General features: G+C 40.6%; 1 protein-coding gene across 2 annotated transcripts in view; it reads right to left on the bottom strand.

The window, feature by feature from the left end:
- The window catches only part of LOC124777470 (nuclear mitotic apparatus protein 1-like), a 99,494-nt gene extending 83,694 nt beyond the window's left edge, over nucleotides 1-15,800 (bottom strand). For both annotated transcript variants that reach the window (XM_047252895.1, XM_047252896.1), the window contains exon 1: nucleotides 15,590-15,800. In XM_047252895.1, coding sequence (XP_047108851.1) covers nucleotides 15,590-15,763 — 174 coding nt within the window. In that variant the 5' untranslated portion in view covers nucleotides 15,764-15,800. The remainder of the gene's footprint in view (nucleotides 1-15,589) is intronic.
- Between the last annotated feature and the right edge of the window lie 288 nt (nucleotides 15,801-16,088).

The raw sequence follows: 16,088 nt of genomic DNA, 5'->3' as shown, positions 1-16,088 counted from the left end.
AAACAGAGAATTCAACTGGTGCTGGAAAGAGGGAAAAGTTATTCTAAACGTACAATCAAGAGGTGCAGAAGATTAAGGGAAGGAGAGACTGAAGCAGCATCATGACGACCACAAAAGCTGAAAAATTAATTTGATTTTAGAGACTGAGATTACATTGTTTGCATTAGTAATGAAGGAAAGGGCCTTTCTTCTCTAATGCTATAAAAGTCACAATTTTTCCAAGATTTTTTTCTGTAATCATGTCAAATCTTGAATAGCAATTTATTTGTTGTTGTGACCCGTCGATCATTCAAAGCGCCGCCGCGCAATTACGTGCGTCCTCTATGTGCGGCGCTGTCTGCCAGCCATGCAGCAGCTGCGCCACCTAAGCGGCCAGCCGAGCAGCGGCCACTAGACTGGGACTCAGTGCTCATTCGAATGCTAATGTGTACACATGTCTTGCTTGTCAACTTACTCTGTGACTTATATGTGTTGTGTCGTTCTGAAATATATGTGTTAAACTTGACGTTATAACAATTGGCGACGAGGCTGGGATTTTTCCTTTTCACCGCTGACCCACAGGTTACCATGGCTACTGTTGAGCAACTATTGCAAAATCTCCTTGAACACCAAACGCTTCTAACAGCAGCGATTCGCGATTTCGTCGCGGCATCCAATGTGGGACGTTTCTCGTCGTTGGCTATACCTCCTTTTCCTCCTTACGACGAGACGGCGGAAGACTGGTCTGATTATGAAAAACGTCTTCGACAGCACTTCTTGGCATACGGCCGAACAACCATGTAAGTCTGTTCCTTTCCTGGATTTCACCTCAAATGTATCGGTTGTTGTCGCAATTGGCTCCTTTGAAGGATCCTGCGTCTTTGTCTTTTGCTGAAATGTGCTCACTTCTGTCTGTCTATTTTCAAAAGCAAATGCATGTGGTTGCCTCTCATGTTGCCTTTTATTGTTGTCAAAAACAGCCACATCAATCCTATCGCACTTGGGCTACTGAACTTCACGGCCTCAGTCGAAAGTGTCAATTTGTTACTGACGTTCACAAAGAATCCTATGCCGATTCCATGGTACGGGATGCTATTATCCGGTCAGTACCCAACAAAGAAGTTTGGCAACGTGCCCTTCAGTTGGCATATCCGACTCTAGATTAAGTTCTCTCCATCTTTTGAAATTACTCGCGCCACTGGGGTACAAATGACGACGAGTGCAGTGCATCCCCACCGGCCAACGTGGCCGCAGTGCGCTCCCACGCGCAGCCTCGGCCTAACCATAAACAACCTGCTAAGAAACTGCAGCAAAACCCCCAGCAACTTCCTTCATGTCTGCGGTTTTTTATGAAACATTCATGCGAGGATTGTCCCCAACGTTGGGCTGTGTGTCACAATTGCAAAAAGAAAGGTCATGTGTCTTCCATTTGCAAATCCGATCGCATACATGATGTTCATGAACATGACGCTGATTCTGCTTCTGTGTTGTCTGTCAATTGCACTTCTTCCCTTTCAGGGAAGTTATTCCTCACTGTCCAAATCCTTGGTTGAGATGTTCGCATGCAGGTGGATACTGGTTCTGCTGCCACAATAATTAATTCTCAGACGTATCTTCAGTTGGGTTCTCCACTCCTGTCACCTGTCACTCGGCAATTACGGACGTACAATAAACAGAAGATTTCTCTCTTGGGACAGTTTAATGCTGAGGTATCTTACAAATCCATCGTTCGCACTGTTCCCATATTTGTGGTCGACCAGAGTAACGCAGAGAATCTTTTTGGTTTCGATGCCTTTCGTGTTCTTGGGTTCTCCATAGATGACTCTGTCAATATCGTCTCTGATGCTATTCCTTATGCCCAATTGGATTGCTTGTCGATGACATTTTCGTCCCTTTTTTCTCCTGGGTTAGGCCATGCAAACGACTGTGAAGCTCATATCACGCTCAAACCCACTGCTCGGCCTATGTTTTTTTGGGCTCGGCTCATTCCTGTGGCCCTTTGTGATCGGGTAAAATGGGAGCTGGATCATCTCACTACTTCAGGGGTCTTGCTTCCTGTCACTTCCAGTGAGTGGTCCTCTCCTGTCATTGTTGTTGCTAAGCCAAATGGTGATATTCGTCTCTGTGGCGATTTCAAAGCCATTGTAAATGCTCAATGCCTCATCGACACTTACCCAATGCCCCGTCCTGAAGAACTGTTCACTAAACTTGCTGGAGGCCAGTATTTTTCTAAAATTGATCTGTCAGAAGCTTATCATCAACTTCCTCTCGACGCAGCTTCCTGGCAGTTTCTGGTCCTTAACACGCCTTTCGGCCTCTATCAATACCAACGCTTGCCATTCGGGGTTGCTAGCACCCCTGCTCACTTTCAGCGATTCTTGGAACAATTATTGCTCCTTGTCCCTGAGTGTATCAATTACATGGACGAAATTGTTGTCACTGGCTCCACCACTGAAGAACATCTTCAAAATCTCCGCACACTTTTTCATGTCTTACAGACTGCCGGTCTTACGTGTAATCTTCAGAAATCCCAAGTTTTTCAGGCATCTATCACGTACTTGGGGTTTCAACTCTCTCGGGAGGGTATTCGTCTGCTTCAGCAAACTGTCACGGCAATCGATGCCCTTCCTTGCCCTACATCTGTTAAGGAACTGCAGTCCTTCTTGGGGAAAATAGCATACTATCACAAGTTTTTACCATCTGCGGCTTCGGTGGCTCAGCCATTGCATCACCTCTTGCATAAAAACGTGCCTTTTCACTGGTCCGTGTCATGCGATGCGGCTTTCCATAAATTGAAGACTATGCTGAAACAGGCCCCATGCCTGACTACTTATTGACCTGGCCAACATCTTGTTCTTGCCACGATGCCTCTCAATACGGGGTCGGTGCAGTCCTTGCGCACCGTTTTTCTGACGGTTCGGAACAACCCATTGCTTATGCCTCCAAAACGCTCACGGATGCCCAACAAAAGTATTCTCAAATTGAAAAAGAAACTTTGGCCATTATTTATGCTCTTCATAAGTTTGATGTTTTTCTCTATGGCTCAAAATTTCATCTTGTTACGGATCACAAACCACTTGTTTCCTTGTTTCATCCATCAACGTCACTTCCCAACAAGGCTGCACACCGCCTCCAGCATTGGGCTCTTTACTTGTCTCGTTTCAATTATGAGATTCATTTCCGACCAACGGCTCAACATGCAAATGCTGATGCACTGTCTCGCCTTCCCATGGGTCCCGATCTGGCATTCGATAGGGACGAACTTTTGTGTTTCCACCTGTATGTTGCCGAGCAGCAGGTTGTGGACAGGTTCCCCATCACTGGGGCAGGCTGGCGGCTGCTACGGGTTCTGAACCTACCCTCTCCCGGGTTTTACGCTGTATTCAGAAGGGTTGGCCAGATCGCCCATCCGCTAAGACTTCTGATCCGTTGTGGAACTACTACGCTTTGCGCTACTGCCTCACGGCTAGGGATGGTGTTATCCTCCTTTCCACTGACAATGCTTCGCCGTGTGTTGTGGTACCTGCGTCTTTGTGTGCTTTGGTCTTGCGCCTCCTTCACCAAGGGCACTGGGGTGTGTCTCGCACAAAATCTCTGGCGCACCGTCATGTGTACTGGCCTGGCATCGACTCTGAAATTGCACACATGCTCGCTGCCTGCGGCCCTTGTGCGTCACAGGCCGCTGCCCCGAAGTCATCTTTGTCACCGTGGCCTTCGCCTGAGATGCCCTGGGTGCGCATTCTTGCTGACTTTGCGGGACCCTCTTTAGGTACTTATTGGCTCCTCGTAATTGACACCTACTCTAACCTTCCTTTCATTGTCCGTTGCACGTCGCCTACCACTGCTGCAACCACAAGTGCTCTCGCCCGCATTTTTTCTTTGGAAGGCCTCCCCTCTACTCTTGTTACTGATAATGGTCCGCAATTTGCCTCTTCCAAATTTGCGGATTTTTGTGCTCGTCACAGCGTTATGCATGTCACGGCCCCGCCGTTCCATCCACATTCAAACGGTGAGGCTGAACGACTGGTTCGCACATTTATGGCTCAGATGCGGAAACTTCTGACTTCTTCTGCTGCTGATGATGCGCTTCTGCAGTTTCTGGCGTCTTACCGTTTCACCCTCATGGGCGACCACAGCCTGGCTGAGCTCTTACATGGCCGACAGCCCCGCACGCTACTTCATTTTCTGCGGCCTTCCACCTCAAGGCAGCGGGTGCCTTCACTTGGCCGGTTCACTGCCGATGACCTCGTCTGGGTATGGGGATATGGCAGGCGGCCAAAATGGAGTCCGGGCCGCATCTTACAACACCGTGGCCGACGCCTGTATGAAATCCAGACGGACACGGGTGTTGCAGTTCGTCATTCGGACCAGCTTCGGCCTCGTGTGCTGGCAACGCCTGTTCCGAATGCCACTACACCACGCTCGGGATCTTGGCATCTCTCAATACTCACAACGCAGCCCTCTCACCGTCATCGCGATGCCAGCACAAGAACGGATGTCACCAGGAGACATTCCCATGCAGGAACCGGATGACCATCCTCTGTCAGAGCCAATCTACTCACCTCCTCCTCCAACAGACGCTGACACATTGCCCATGTATCCTGTTATATCAACTGGACTTGCCGCAACGGGCAGATTGGTGCATGGGGCCACAGCAGATTCGACCCCTACATCTCCTGTCATCTTGACCCGTTATCATTGGGAACACTTCCGTCTGTATGGGAAGCCTTCTCCTCGAAACTTTATGGTGAGTCAAACAACGCCTATGGACGTTAGCCATCTCCGGGACACCTCCATCAGGACCAGTGCAACAATTTCAAAGGGGCGAAAAGTGTTGTGACTCGCCGATCATTCAAAGCACCGCCGTGCAATTAAGCGCATCCTCTATGTGCGGCGCTGTCTGCCAGCCATGCAGCAGTTGCGCCACCTAAGCGGCCAGCCGAGCAGCGGCTGCTGGACTGGGACTCAGTGCTCATTCGAATGCTAACGTGTACACATGTCTTGCTTGTCAACTTACTCCGTGACTTATATGTGTTGTGTCGTTCTGAAATATATGTGTTAAACTTGACATTATAACATTTGTCTCATAACACACAATTATTATTCATCTAATTTGGGTGCAGCAGACATGTCAAGAGCTATATTAATAACTTATTTCTATAAAATTTAGCCAATGAGAAGGAGCATTGTCCTAAAATTAATATATTTTTTGTGAAAATTAGCAGTTATATTTACATACCAACACTAATGATGAATAAAATTCAAACTTAAATCATCAGTTCATTCTTCATTAACTCATCCACCAAATAGTCCCATTCCTGTGTCATGTAGCTTCTTTTTATGTAAACTTAGCTGCATATTTAGAATATTATTGTCTGTCAGTTTGTTGAAGATATTCATACTGGAGAGTCTGAACATATAATTTTAATTGAACCATAAAATTACCTTCATTTCTTGCTATGTATGAATGATAAAAATGAATTTTTTGTGAATTAATTCTTGCCTGTTGTATAAAAAGAACTTCACTCCATGTATGTATTGGGCCTGTTGCAATTTCCTGGTTGCCAATAATAAATGCCAAAATTCCTTTGGATGTACACCACACACTTTTTTGATATCTTTTATGTAGAGCTTAGGTTATGAGATATACAGGGTAGTCAGAAACAGTCTGAAAGGGTTGTAAGGGTTTTGCAAGGTAGAATGCACTGAGAAATAATTGTAAGAAAAAAATTTTATATATTGCACTGTTTCTGAGTAAATTACTATTGAATTTAGCTATTCAGGCTGTTGCATGTGCAAATTCAAATGGCCTGTCTGATACAATCAGTGTCACTGTTCTTATAGCATAGGTTATAGCATACGACACTGCTCGACATTTGGCTCAGGTTCTATCTTTTCAACCACCCCATGTCCAATTTTTGTGTCACTCTCTTGTTCAGTTTTAGGAAACCACACATTTGGTGACACCATCTGTGGTGCACCACTTGAATTTGCGCGTCAACAGCCTGACTGGCTATAAGCTCACTGTATCGAAATCTTTTCTTAACAATTATTTGTCAGCACAAGCTACCTTGCAAAACCCTTACATGCTTTTCAGACTGTTTCTGACCAGCCTGTATAAAGCTAGAACTTCTCCAAAACATGATGCCATGTCTCATTACTGGTTCAAAACAATGTCATACACAATTTTTCATGTGTCCATGTCAGTGGTGTTGGAACACATTTGCATTGTAAATGCGAACAACATATTTTACTTTATAAGCACTCAATACGCATATTCCATTTTAAATTATATTAATTTAGTCCTACAAATTTGAAATTCCATTTCTGCTGTATTTTTATTTTTACAACTTCTTTTCATTTCCAGTATTTTGGCTGTTGGTTCATGTACTATACCACATGCATTTTTTAAATGTTCAGAGTCAATTCCTTGGCTGGAAACATGTTTCTATGCTATCAAGAGTTTCAGTGATACAGTCAGGAATTTTTTATTCTTCATGATTTTCAATTAACAAACAAGTGAATTGCCTGGAAACATAACTGAAGAAAAGATGGCATTGATGATCAAATCACAAAAAACAGATAGAGAATGGGACCAACAATAGAGCCTTGAATTGCTGTTCTACATTTTGATCAATAACTTTTTACATTTGAGGAGACAATTAGGCTCTGCCTTGTCTTACATAGATATGAAGTAGGCCACTATAGCACACTGCTCCCAGCCCCATACTTATCTAGTTTGTGAATTAGACAGATGGGTAAAATAGCACTAATGGTGTCTGCACCTGTTGAAGTGCTTGCTGATGTTGATAATAACTCATGTGATGATAACTGGAACTGCATACACAGAATAATGAGTTGGTTGTCAGCAGCCAAGAATACCCATTTGTAATTTCCTATGGTTCATAAATAAAGATAGCTGGCATTTTCTTCTATTAAGTCAGAATTATCTGACTTCGCATAAAAACTGAAAATAAGAACTACAAACAGGTTATTGCTATGTGAAACATATATCTTGGGCTACATCTCTCCTCAGTCTATTACTGAAATTGTATTTTCATGTTGAGATTCACTGGCTTTGCCAGTTCACAAGAAATTGTCTCATTTCAACCTAGCCTAAGCTTCCAGTTATGCCACCAGTCAGTCTGTCAGCATATCTAGTTTTCTTCCATTCACAATCATTGGCTTTGGCAACTCACAACCAAACTGTCACATTCCAACCTATCCTAGAACTAGGGCTTCACTACTGGTTAGTCTATTAGCACATCAGGTTTTCCTCCATTCCCAGTTGATGGCTCTGTCAACTTCCAACAAGACTTTCACACTCCAGCCTAACCTAGACCTCAGACTCTGCTGCTGGTCAGTTAGTACATCTAGTTTTTGCTATTCACATCACCAACAAATGTAATCAATTCAAAAATAAATCATTAGCTGCAGATATTCTCAATCACTAGCATATCCTATCACCCAATTAGTATGACCAATGTCAAGAAATTGCCAGTATCAGAAAGCAATGCAAGAGCTTTGGACACTGTAAGTACACTTAAGCTGTGAGGTGTCATTTACTGAATTGAAAGCTCTTGTGAGATATCAGAAGATCACCGCTTCTTTATTATTCTTGTCCAGTGAGTTGCCAGCTTTGTCAATAAATTATTTATGGCATCTACAACCCAAATGGTTGTTCAAAATAATAAATTTTACATCTGGATACTATTTACTGTCTCAAATGCTTTGCCAACACAACAAGAAGAAAAATAGGGCAATAATTTGAGATATCTTCCCTTCACCCATTCTTGAAGAATGGTTTTATTTCTGCGTATTTTAATAGATGAAGAAAACAGCTTTTTTCAAAGGACTGATTCATTGATGTAGCTAGCTGATGACTTATTATTTCATACACTGATTTAATCACCTTCACAGTTCTTCCATGCATATGTACAGTTTTTTTTTAGTGATAATACTTTTTAATGATAATATATATTGCCTGTTTATGGCAAATATGTTTTAGGTAACTGACAGGCTAAGCAATTTACACCCATGTCCTACTTGAGATTATCTTGAATTGCAGTGCACTAGGCTCACATTTGGAAGGATGATGGTTAAAATCCCTGTGCAGTCATCCAGATTTAAGTTTTCCGTGATTTCTCTACATTGCTCCACACAAACACACAAATGCCCTTTCAAAAGCTACAGCTGATTTCCTTACCCATCCTTTTGTAATCTGAGCTTATGTTCTGTCTCTAGTGACAGTTCTGTCAATGGTATGTTAAGCTTTAATCTTCCTTCAGAATTGTCTTGTGAATTGGACTTGATGCAGGCCTTCTTGTGGTTTTATAAGAGTAGCAAAAAGATTATCTTATTTGAAGCCGAAACTCTGAATCAGTGCATAGTCATTGTTGCAGGGAAGTTTGTTCCCTGTGTATTTGCAAATGAAAAACTTTGTGAGAAAGGTGTGGTAAGTGACAGATCCCTATGAATAAGGAGAGTAAAAGGGTGATGTGTATTTGGAACTATTGACAGAAGCATTGAAAAGAAAAGCAAAGGATGCACCTGTGTCATAAAGGAAAGCATATTAACATTCCATGGATAAATGTAATATATCATCGAGCCCTGAGGGAATATGGTCTGCTATAATTTAAAATTTCAGATCCTTACAAGGAATGAGTTAGCGTAAAATCTTATTTGGTTCCTGTTTATTTGAATACATCTGGAGAGGGTAATTTACAGAAGAAATGGACTTGTCTCTTATTTCTTGAGTAGTGTAGCTTTTACACACAAGAGCAGCCCATAAGTAGTGTAATAAGCGTTCAAAAAAAATTACACTTGATAACCTTTCACTACCTTTTTAAAAACAGAGCATATTTCCTGTTTCATATTTTCTGCAGTATTCATTTTCTTGAACATTAACAAGTGATTTATTCAGATGTCCTTGAATCTTTCCCGTTGCTGATTCCAGGGTCACATTCAGCAGAGCACTGGAGAGAGCAGTCCCACCATCTCAAAATAGAATAAAAGCCTTTCTTATGTAAACTAAAATATATTTCACTGTTCACTGCAAAACATATTTTTAGTCAGCTGTTATTCATATTACATGCTAATCCAGTCTTATGAATGGTTGGATCATTTCTGTTTCCGAAAGAATCCACTGCTGCCAACAACCTGCATACGGGTCGCGTCGCGTGTTGTCGCTCACTTGTTACTTTGGAGACTCCATATTGGATGTCAATGTCTTCCTGTCTTATGACAGTATACCATTTTGAGATATTGGCCTATTGAAGATCTATCACAAATGTCACACTTGGAACAATTTATTAGAATTAAATGTCAATTAACAACACATTACCAGCAAAAAAACTTTTAGGAGCTCTGAAGATGAACAATACCAATGCTCCAAATTGAACATGATTAGCCACAGGTGCCCATGTTATAGTTTTTAAGGGGTGGAGGTGGGGATAAGCAAGTCCTGGGGTATGGAGTATTTTTGAAACATTGGAAAACAAATGGCGACCTGTGAGTGACCATAAAAAAGTTCCAGTTTCAGTCCTGTTAAAAACCTATGTAATACCAATCTTTAAATCATTTTAGTGAAATAAAAACACGTAACTACAAGTCCGCAGCTCGTGGTCTTGCGGTAGCGTTCTCGCTTCCCGCGCACGGGGTCCCGGGTTCGATTCCCGGCGAGGTCAGGGGTTTTCTCTGCCTCGTGATGACTCGGTGTTGTGTGTTCTTCATCATTACTTCATCATCATTGACTCGCAAGTCGCCGAAGTGGCATCAACTGAAAAGGACTTCCCTGCATGGAGCCTCCTGGCCAACAATGCCATAAGGTCATTTCATTGCATTTACCTAACTACATTATATTTGCCTGAGAGCTATGGGTCCACTATGGCCCTGCTTGCCCCCGGGTATGGGTGCACTTGTGACCAGCATGGTCTTGTGGTTAGAGATGTGTGGTTATGGAGTCAAAGGATGTAGGTTCCTTCACATATGGAACATAATCTGGTTCTTTCTTATTCATGTAACAGAAGTATGTTCAGCAGTATTGAACCTAATTTACATACAACACCATGCTCTCTCAGAAATAGTTCCTTTGATTTTATTACTTCAGCCTGATTGAAAAGCAAAAGATGAAACTTCTGCAAGTGAAACAACCAGCAATGATATCTGTATTCTTGATTCTCACAAATATTTGGGTGTTTTTTTCTGAATATGTCACAATTTCCAAGGGTGTGGTTAGACAGGGAACCTAAGAGCACAGCTTAAAGTGCTGCAAGTAAAACAGCAGAAATGGCATTTATATTCTAGCGTGTCACAAATACTCTGCTGCTTATTCTAAATATGTCACAGTTTCTGAGGAAGTGGTTAGACAGAAACTTCAGAGTACAGCCTAAATTATTGGAAGTGAATCACGCAACATTTATATTTGTAGTCTTGCTTGTCAGAAATACTTTGCTGTTTATCCCGAATATGTCATGATTTGCCAGGATGTGGTCAGGCAGCAACCTAATAGCACAGCTTAAATAGCTGCAAGTGAAATTAGCAGCAATGATGTTTAAAGTCTTCCTTGTCACAAATATTAAGTGTGATTGAATTATTAACAATGGTTTCATAAATCTGGCAGTCAGCACAAAGATCACACCACACACTGAGTGAGGGATGTTACATAATTTGAATTCCAGGCAAATGCTAAGTGCTGGTTGTAGCTCCCAAATTTAGTCACTCGTCATTTAACATACATCACTCTAAACAATGAAAAATTAATGTAAAGTCAGAAACATTATATTACTTGATGACTGTTTGGTGCATACTACAGCCCTCAGTTATCATTGCTGACTATCCTTCCATTCAGACTAAAATTGATGTTTAGCCAAATATTACAAGTTTGACATATTGTGGGCTTGGATTATCAGTGTTTACCTGTTAATAATACCTATTAAAAGCACAGGAACATTGCTGACAGAAGTATGGAAAAGCAACAGATAGGAAATCTAATCTATTAGTGGCTGGAAATACAAAATATGGGAAAATATTGTGTTAAAGATGTACAAATGGGACAGAATGGGAACATCACTCATTCATGCCTTATTCTACAACAGCAGTTCCCAGCCTAAGGGCAAATGCACCAAGAGGGGTAAAATGAAATTTTGTGAGGGGTATAAACAAAAGGACTCAACTGTGTTTCAGTCAAGAAAGTAAACTATTTTTTAAAGAAATTGCTATTTTATAAGACTGTAATACTGATTATCTATGCTATGTTTTTAATTTCCAATACTAGTATTATTGGTTGAGACAATAAGGTGGAGGGTGCAGCTTGAGATATGACTGTATCCACGTCACATAGTCCACCTATTACACACATATTTTGTATCATGCATCTGACAGTAGAACTGAGATATATGTATCACATATCCTTAAATATCTCATGAAGAGTCTTCTCTGAGCTGTAGGTAGATCCTACAATGCACCAGAAATTGCTTTGTTATTTACTTCATAACAATAAATGATCTAATTGACACGAAAATACAACAGTAACAATATAATGGCTACTACATTGCTGTAGACCTGCACTTTATAGTTATTATTATTATTATTATTATTATTATTATTATTAGTGGAAGTGGTCAGGCACAAAGCATTAGCAGCATTTACAGCAATCAAGTGATTTACAAACAGTAGCTTAACTATAGTATATGCATTTTAACTTGGGTTGATTTAAATGTGGTTTAGGGTGTGGGTGAAGCAAATGTGGCTATTGAAAGAAGCGGTACAGTGCATTGGTGGATAAGGCCCATTGGAATCCAGTGGTGGTAAAACTAAATGAGGGCCCAGTCCACTTAGCAATTGCTGTGTTCCTTTTATAAAAAATGATTAGTGTAAACGTAATTCCTTACAAAAAAAAAATCAGGTATTCATACTGCGTGTACTCTATGCTCTAGTAATTGTAATATACATACTTAAACATTTAGGTGAGATATTTAGAATACAAATCAGTTTTTAAAACAACAGCCCTCATGTGGGGTGCAAAGCAATAAAAAAACAATAGAATAAGAAAATTACCGTTCATTTTATGTGCCTGCAAAGAAATCTTATAGAATTATTGTCTCCATTTCATAACCTTGGTGTGAGATAGTAACTACAGAAATTATTACAGTGGATGTTTTCATTCCTTTATTTCACTGAAATTCTCAATAACATCATTGAAATATATTTCAATTGAAACTTTTCTTTCAGTTAATAAAATAGACAAATTGGCTAGTAGTCCTTGATTCATTGCAGAATGAAGGTAACTTTTTATTAGTCAGTTTAGAAAAGCATCATAAGCTAGTTCACTTGGCATTGTTTTATTTACCCTTATTCTTCCTCATCGGGCATTTTTAATGTCGATATCATTGTACCTTTTAGTGCCAAAAGTAAAAGCTCATTTATGATTTTTAATTTGGTGAATCATTTTTTTTAAACCCAATTGTGGAGATTGTAGTTTTAGTTGATCTAAATTTTCTTCTTTCAGTATCATGAGCCAAAAGTCAATTTAAGCCAAAAGGTAAAATGACATATAGCTGGAAGTAGCAAACTCATTGTTGATCTAGTATCAAGGTTTGCTTTGGGCAGTTCTTGCATAAATTCTAAAGTGCTCACAATCATTCACATGTTTTCTTTTATGACTTTAACTGAATTGTAATGAGGACTTCGGCAAGTATCAGATGGTCATTTCAAACTCATGAGAAGAATGAATGTAACTTCTCTACAGTACCAAAACAGATGACACTAGATGAAACACATTAGACTGCATGAACTCCACAAAGATTTAAGGAAATATTACCACATGGCCTGAACAGACATTTGGATTGGCTTATTGAATTTTTCATTGTACAATTCCATGTATAATGGGCAGTCAAATGATAACGAGACAGGCACAGAAAAATAAGTAAACTGTTTACTATTTCCACAGTGATTGCAGTCCCACTGTGAAAGAAGGTGGTAAGTGCCTTCAGGGAGAAATATTCGTGGTTGTCTACAGGGTCATGATTGTGCCGAGATGTACACTTCTTCGTCTAAAGCAAATTGATAACCATCTTTCTTCACATCTCGAAAAATATGGAAATACCATGGGGAGAAACTGGGACTGTATGAAAGATGAGTATGGGATTCGCAGCAAAACTTCTGCAGTATAGTCAAAATAACCTTGGCAATATGTCGGCCCATCCTTTTCTATAGCATAGCCTAAACAACATGTGGGCGGACTCACATCTTGCCAAGGTTGTTTCGACTATGCTGCTGAAGTTTCAGTTGGAAGGCCTTACACATTCTCCATGCAGTCCCAATTTCTCTCCATGTGATTTCCACATTTTTAGAAGCCTGAAGAAAGACATCTGTGGCCGTAGACTTGCTTTGAATAAAGACGTGCATGTCTGGGTACAATCATGGTTCCCTAGGCAACTGCAAACATTTTTCCGGGAAGGCATTGACCATTTTGTCTCATAGTATGATAAATGTATTAACAGTTATGGCCATTTCTTTGGAAATAATAAATGGTTTAATTACTTTTTTTCCACCTGTCTCGTTCATTTGACTGACATTGAGGTGAACTGTGTAAAAAACGTTGATATCTGCACATCCCAATATCCAGTCCATGTTTTTCCAGTTGCTGTTGAATGTTCTTTTGACATATGCTCTGTAGTCTTTCACGATATAAAAAAAGGCTACAAAGGATTCTCGAACTTCCACAATGTTGTTTTCTATATGGACCTATCTAATTATATGACTCATCTGGTTAGTTCTGCTTTCATAGGGAGTGCTATCACAAATTATTATGTAATATTTAGGTTTTTTTTATATCCCGCAGAGACTACGATCTTCATTTGATCACCCAACAAGTTACAAGTGATAAAAATGGTTCAAATGGCTCTGAGCACTATGGGACTTAACAGCTGTGGTCATCAGTCCCCTAGAACTTAGAACTACTTAAACCTAACTAACCTAAGGACATCACACACATCCATGCCCGAGGCAGGATTCGAACCTGCGACCGTAGCAGTCGTGCGGTTCCGGACTGCGCGTCTAGAACCGCGAGACCACCGCGGCCGGCTACAAGTGATAATGTAATTTTACTACAATAAGGTTTAAATTGGGTGCCCTCGTTGATATTCTTTAATACGTACATTGTTCCTTTTATGAAAGAAATCATCACATAATTTCTCTGTTGTTCGGATCTATTATTTACGTTTCGCGCCGAAGACGCCATACAGCCAGTAGAGTGCACCCCAACAAGCTGACTTTAAGTAGACAAATTTTATGCGATACTGGGTGTGTTCAGCAGAAAAAAAGAAATTGTTACAAAACGTTTTCTATTATTAGTTCCAGCGTATAAAGTCTAGACGACTCAGGTGTAGACCTTGATGTCTTCAGCTGGTAAAAACTGTTGCTTCACTCTACATGACGCTATTCTAGTTCATCTAGTTGGATTTTCACATTAATAAAATAAACTATGTAATTATTATGTACAAACTTTTAAAAATTATTTTTAGAATGTTATACTATAGTTAAAATTTAATAAATTATTGGTAAGCTCTTCACTGCACTTTTGCTCATATTTTCAAACTGTAGTTCTAGTACACTTGTGTGGATGGCCTATGTATCAAAAAAAGTTTCGTGGAGAAAAATTGCGTCCCGAAAACAACTGGCTTCTACAGTTTTTAAGTTTCATGCAACGTTTTACAAAAATTCTACTAATTCTGAACACGAAAATTGAGAACTGTCATGGCTTCATATTAGGTAAATTTGTATCTTGATTTTCTATTTTATATACGTATTGGGCTTCGGTCTCCAAACTGCCTCTTATCTATTGAACATATTTCGGCCTTGTTTGGCCCCCTGTCTGTTCGCCAGTGGTGCAAAGGAAGCAACATGTGTAACAAGTGTCTACCTTCAACATCGATCGTTAGCTTTCTTTTGTGAGGAACAGCTGTAAGTAGCTCTCGCTACGCACTGAGAATTACTTCAACATTCTGTGAAAAAATGTTGTTAGAAATAAGGAGTACAAATCGTCTCATTAGTAAATGTTTTATTTTGAAACTTTTACAAAAACTAAACATAATTAATCTTTCATCTTTTTAAAAACAAGAGTGTTCAAAGAAAATTATTTTTCATTCTAAAGTCTAGTCTAGGCGCTAACGTTGATGAGGGTGGGGGTAGACAGGGGGATGGGGTACTTGCTAACACCTGATTTCACTAAGGGGTAATGGTCTCAGGAACCGCTGTTCTATAAGTTTTTTTTCTGTTTCAGTGGACGAGTGGAGAGGGCAATATTACACACACTCACGCAGTGTTCTACCTATCTTTGCTAGCACCATATATGTTGTATGGTGTATATAGTTGGCACTACGACTCACTGTGCGGAATTTACGAAACACTCTGGTTTGGAAGTGTTTACACACGACTCAGTTCAAGACAAGAGTACTTAAATAAATACAAAATCCTACGATAATTTTAAGTAAAATGACAATGGACAACAAAAAGGAGTTAATGCTTAACTTCTCCGTAAATAGCATAAAACAACGAGGCTAAAAAGCAGCGCAGCTACGCGTAAAATATTGCTCTGTACTCTACTCACAACTAATTCCATGTTACGTATGGCGCTGTCCAACACACCGAGTATACGATCAGATTCTATAGAAACTTCGGGCTGATAATGGATTTCTGCATTCTCCCGTGCAACAGATGAATTCTTTAGTTTTGCTCCAGCCATTGTTGTAGCAGACGCCCACTCAACTGCATCCGTCACCATGGTAACGTTGTATCCATACTTACCCTAGACACAGGCATCGTCCTGGTGCCTGCAGTTCCGAACTACAACGGAGAGATCCGAGGAATTCCGAGAGCCACACAAGGCCAACAGCATTTCTTCTACTCGCTATGACCAACAGCGACGCGGGAGACAGAAATCAGCCGGGGATGTGTGTTCTCAGATTTCCGCGCTGTGTTCAGTTGCTTCGTCTCGATCTAGCTGCAGAGTAACTGCTATTTTGTGTCTCTCCAATTGGTCTGGCCTTGAGAGTGGAAGGCACCGACAGGTTTTCTTCTTTTTCGTTGAAAACTCTGTCCGTTGGTTT

Source organism: Schistocerca piceifrons, chromosome 2 (assembly GCF_021461385.2).
Source record: "Schistocerca piceifrons isolate TAMUIC-IGC-003096 chromosome 2, iqSchPice1.1, whole genome shotgun sequence".
Classification (NCBI taxonomy): domain Eukaryota; kingdom Metazoa; phylum Arthropoda; class Insecta; order Orthoptera; family Acrididae; genus Schistocerca; species Schistocerca piceifrons.
The sequence above is the reverse complement of the archived record's forward strand: the minus strand, read 5'-3'. Positions and strand labels throughout refer to the sequence as shown.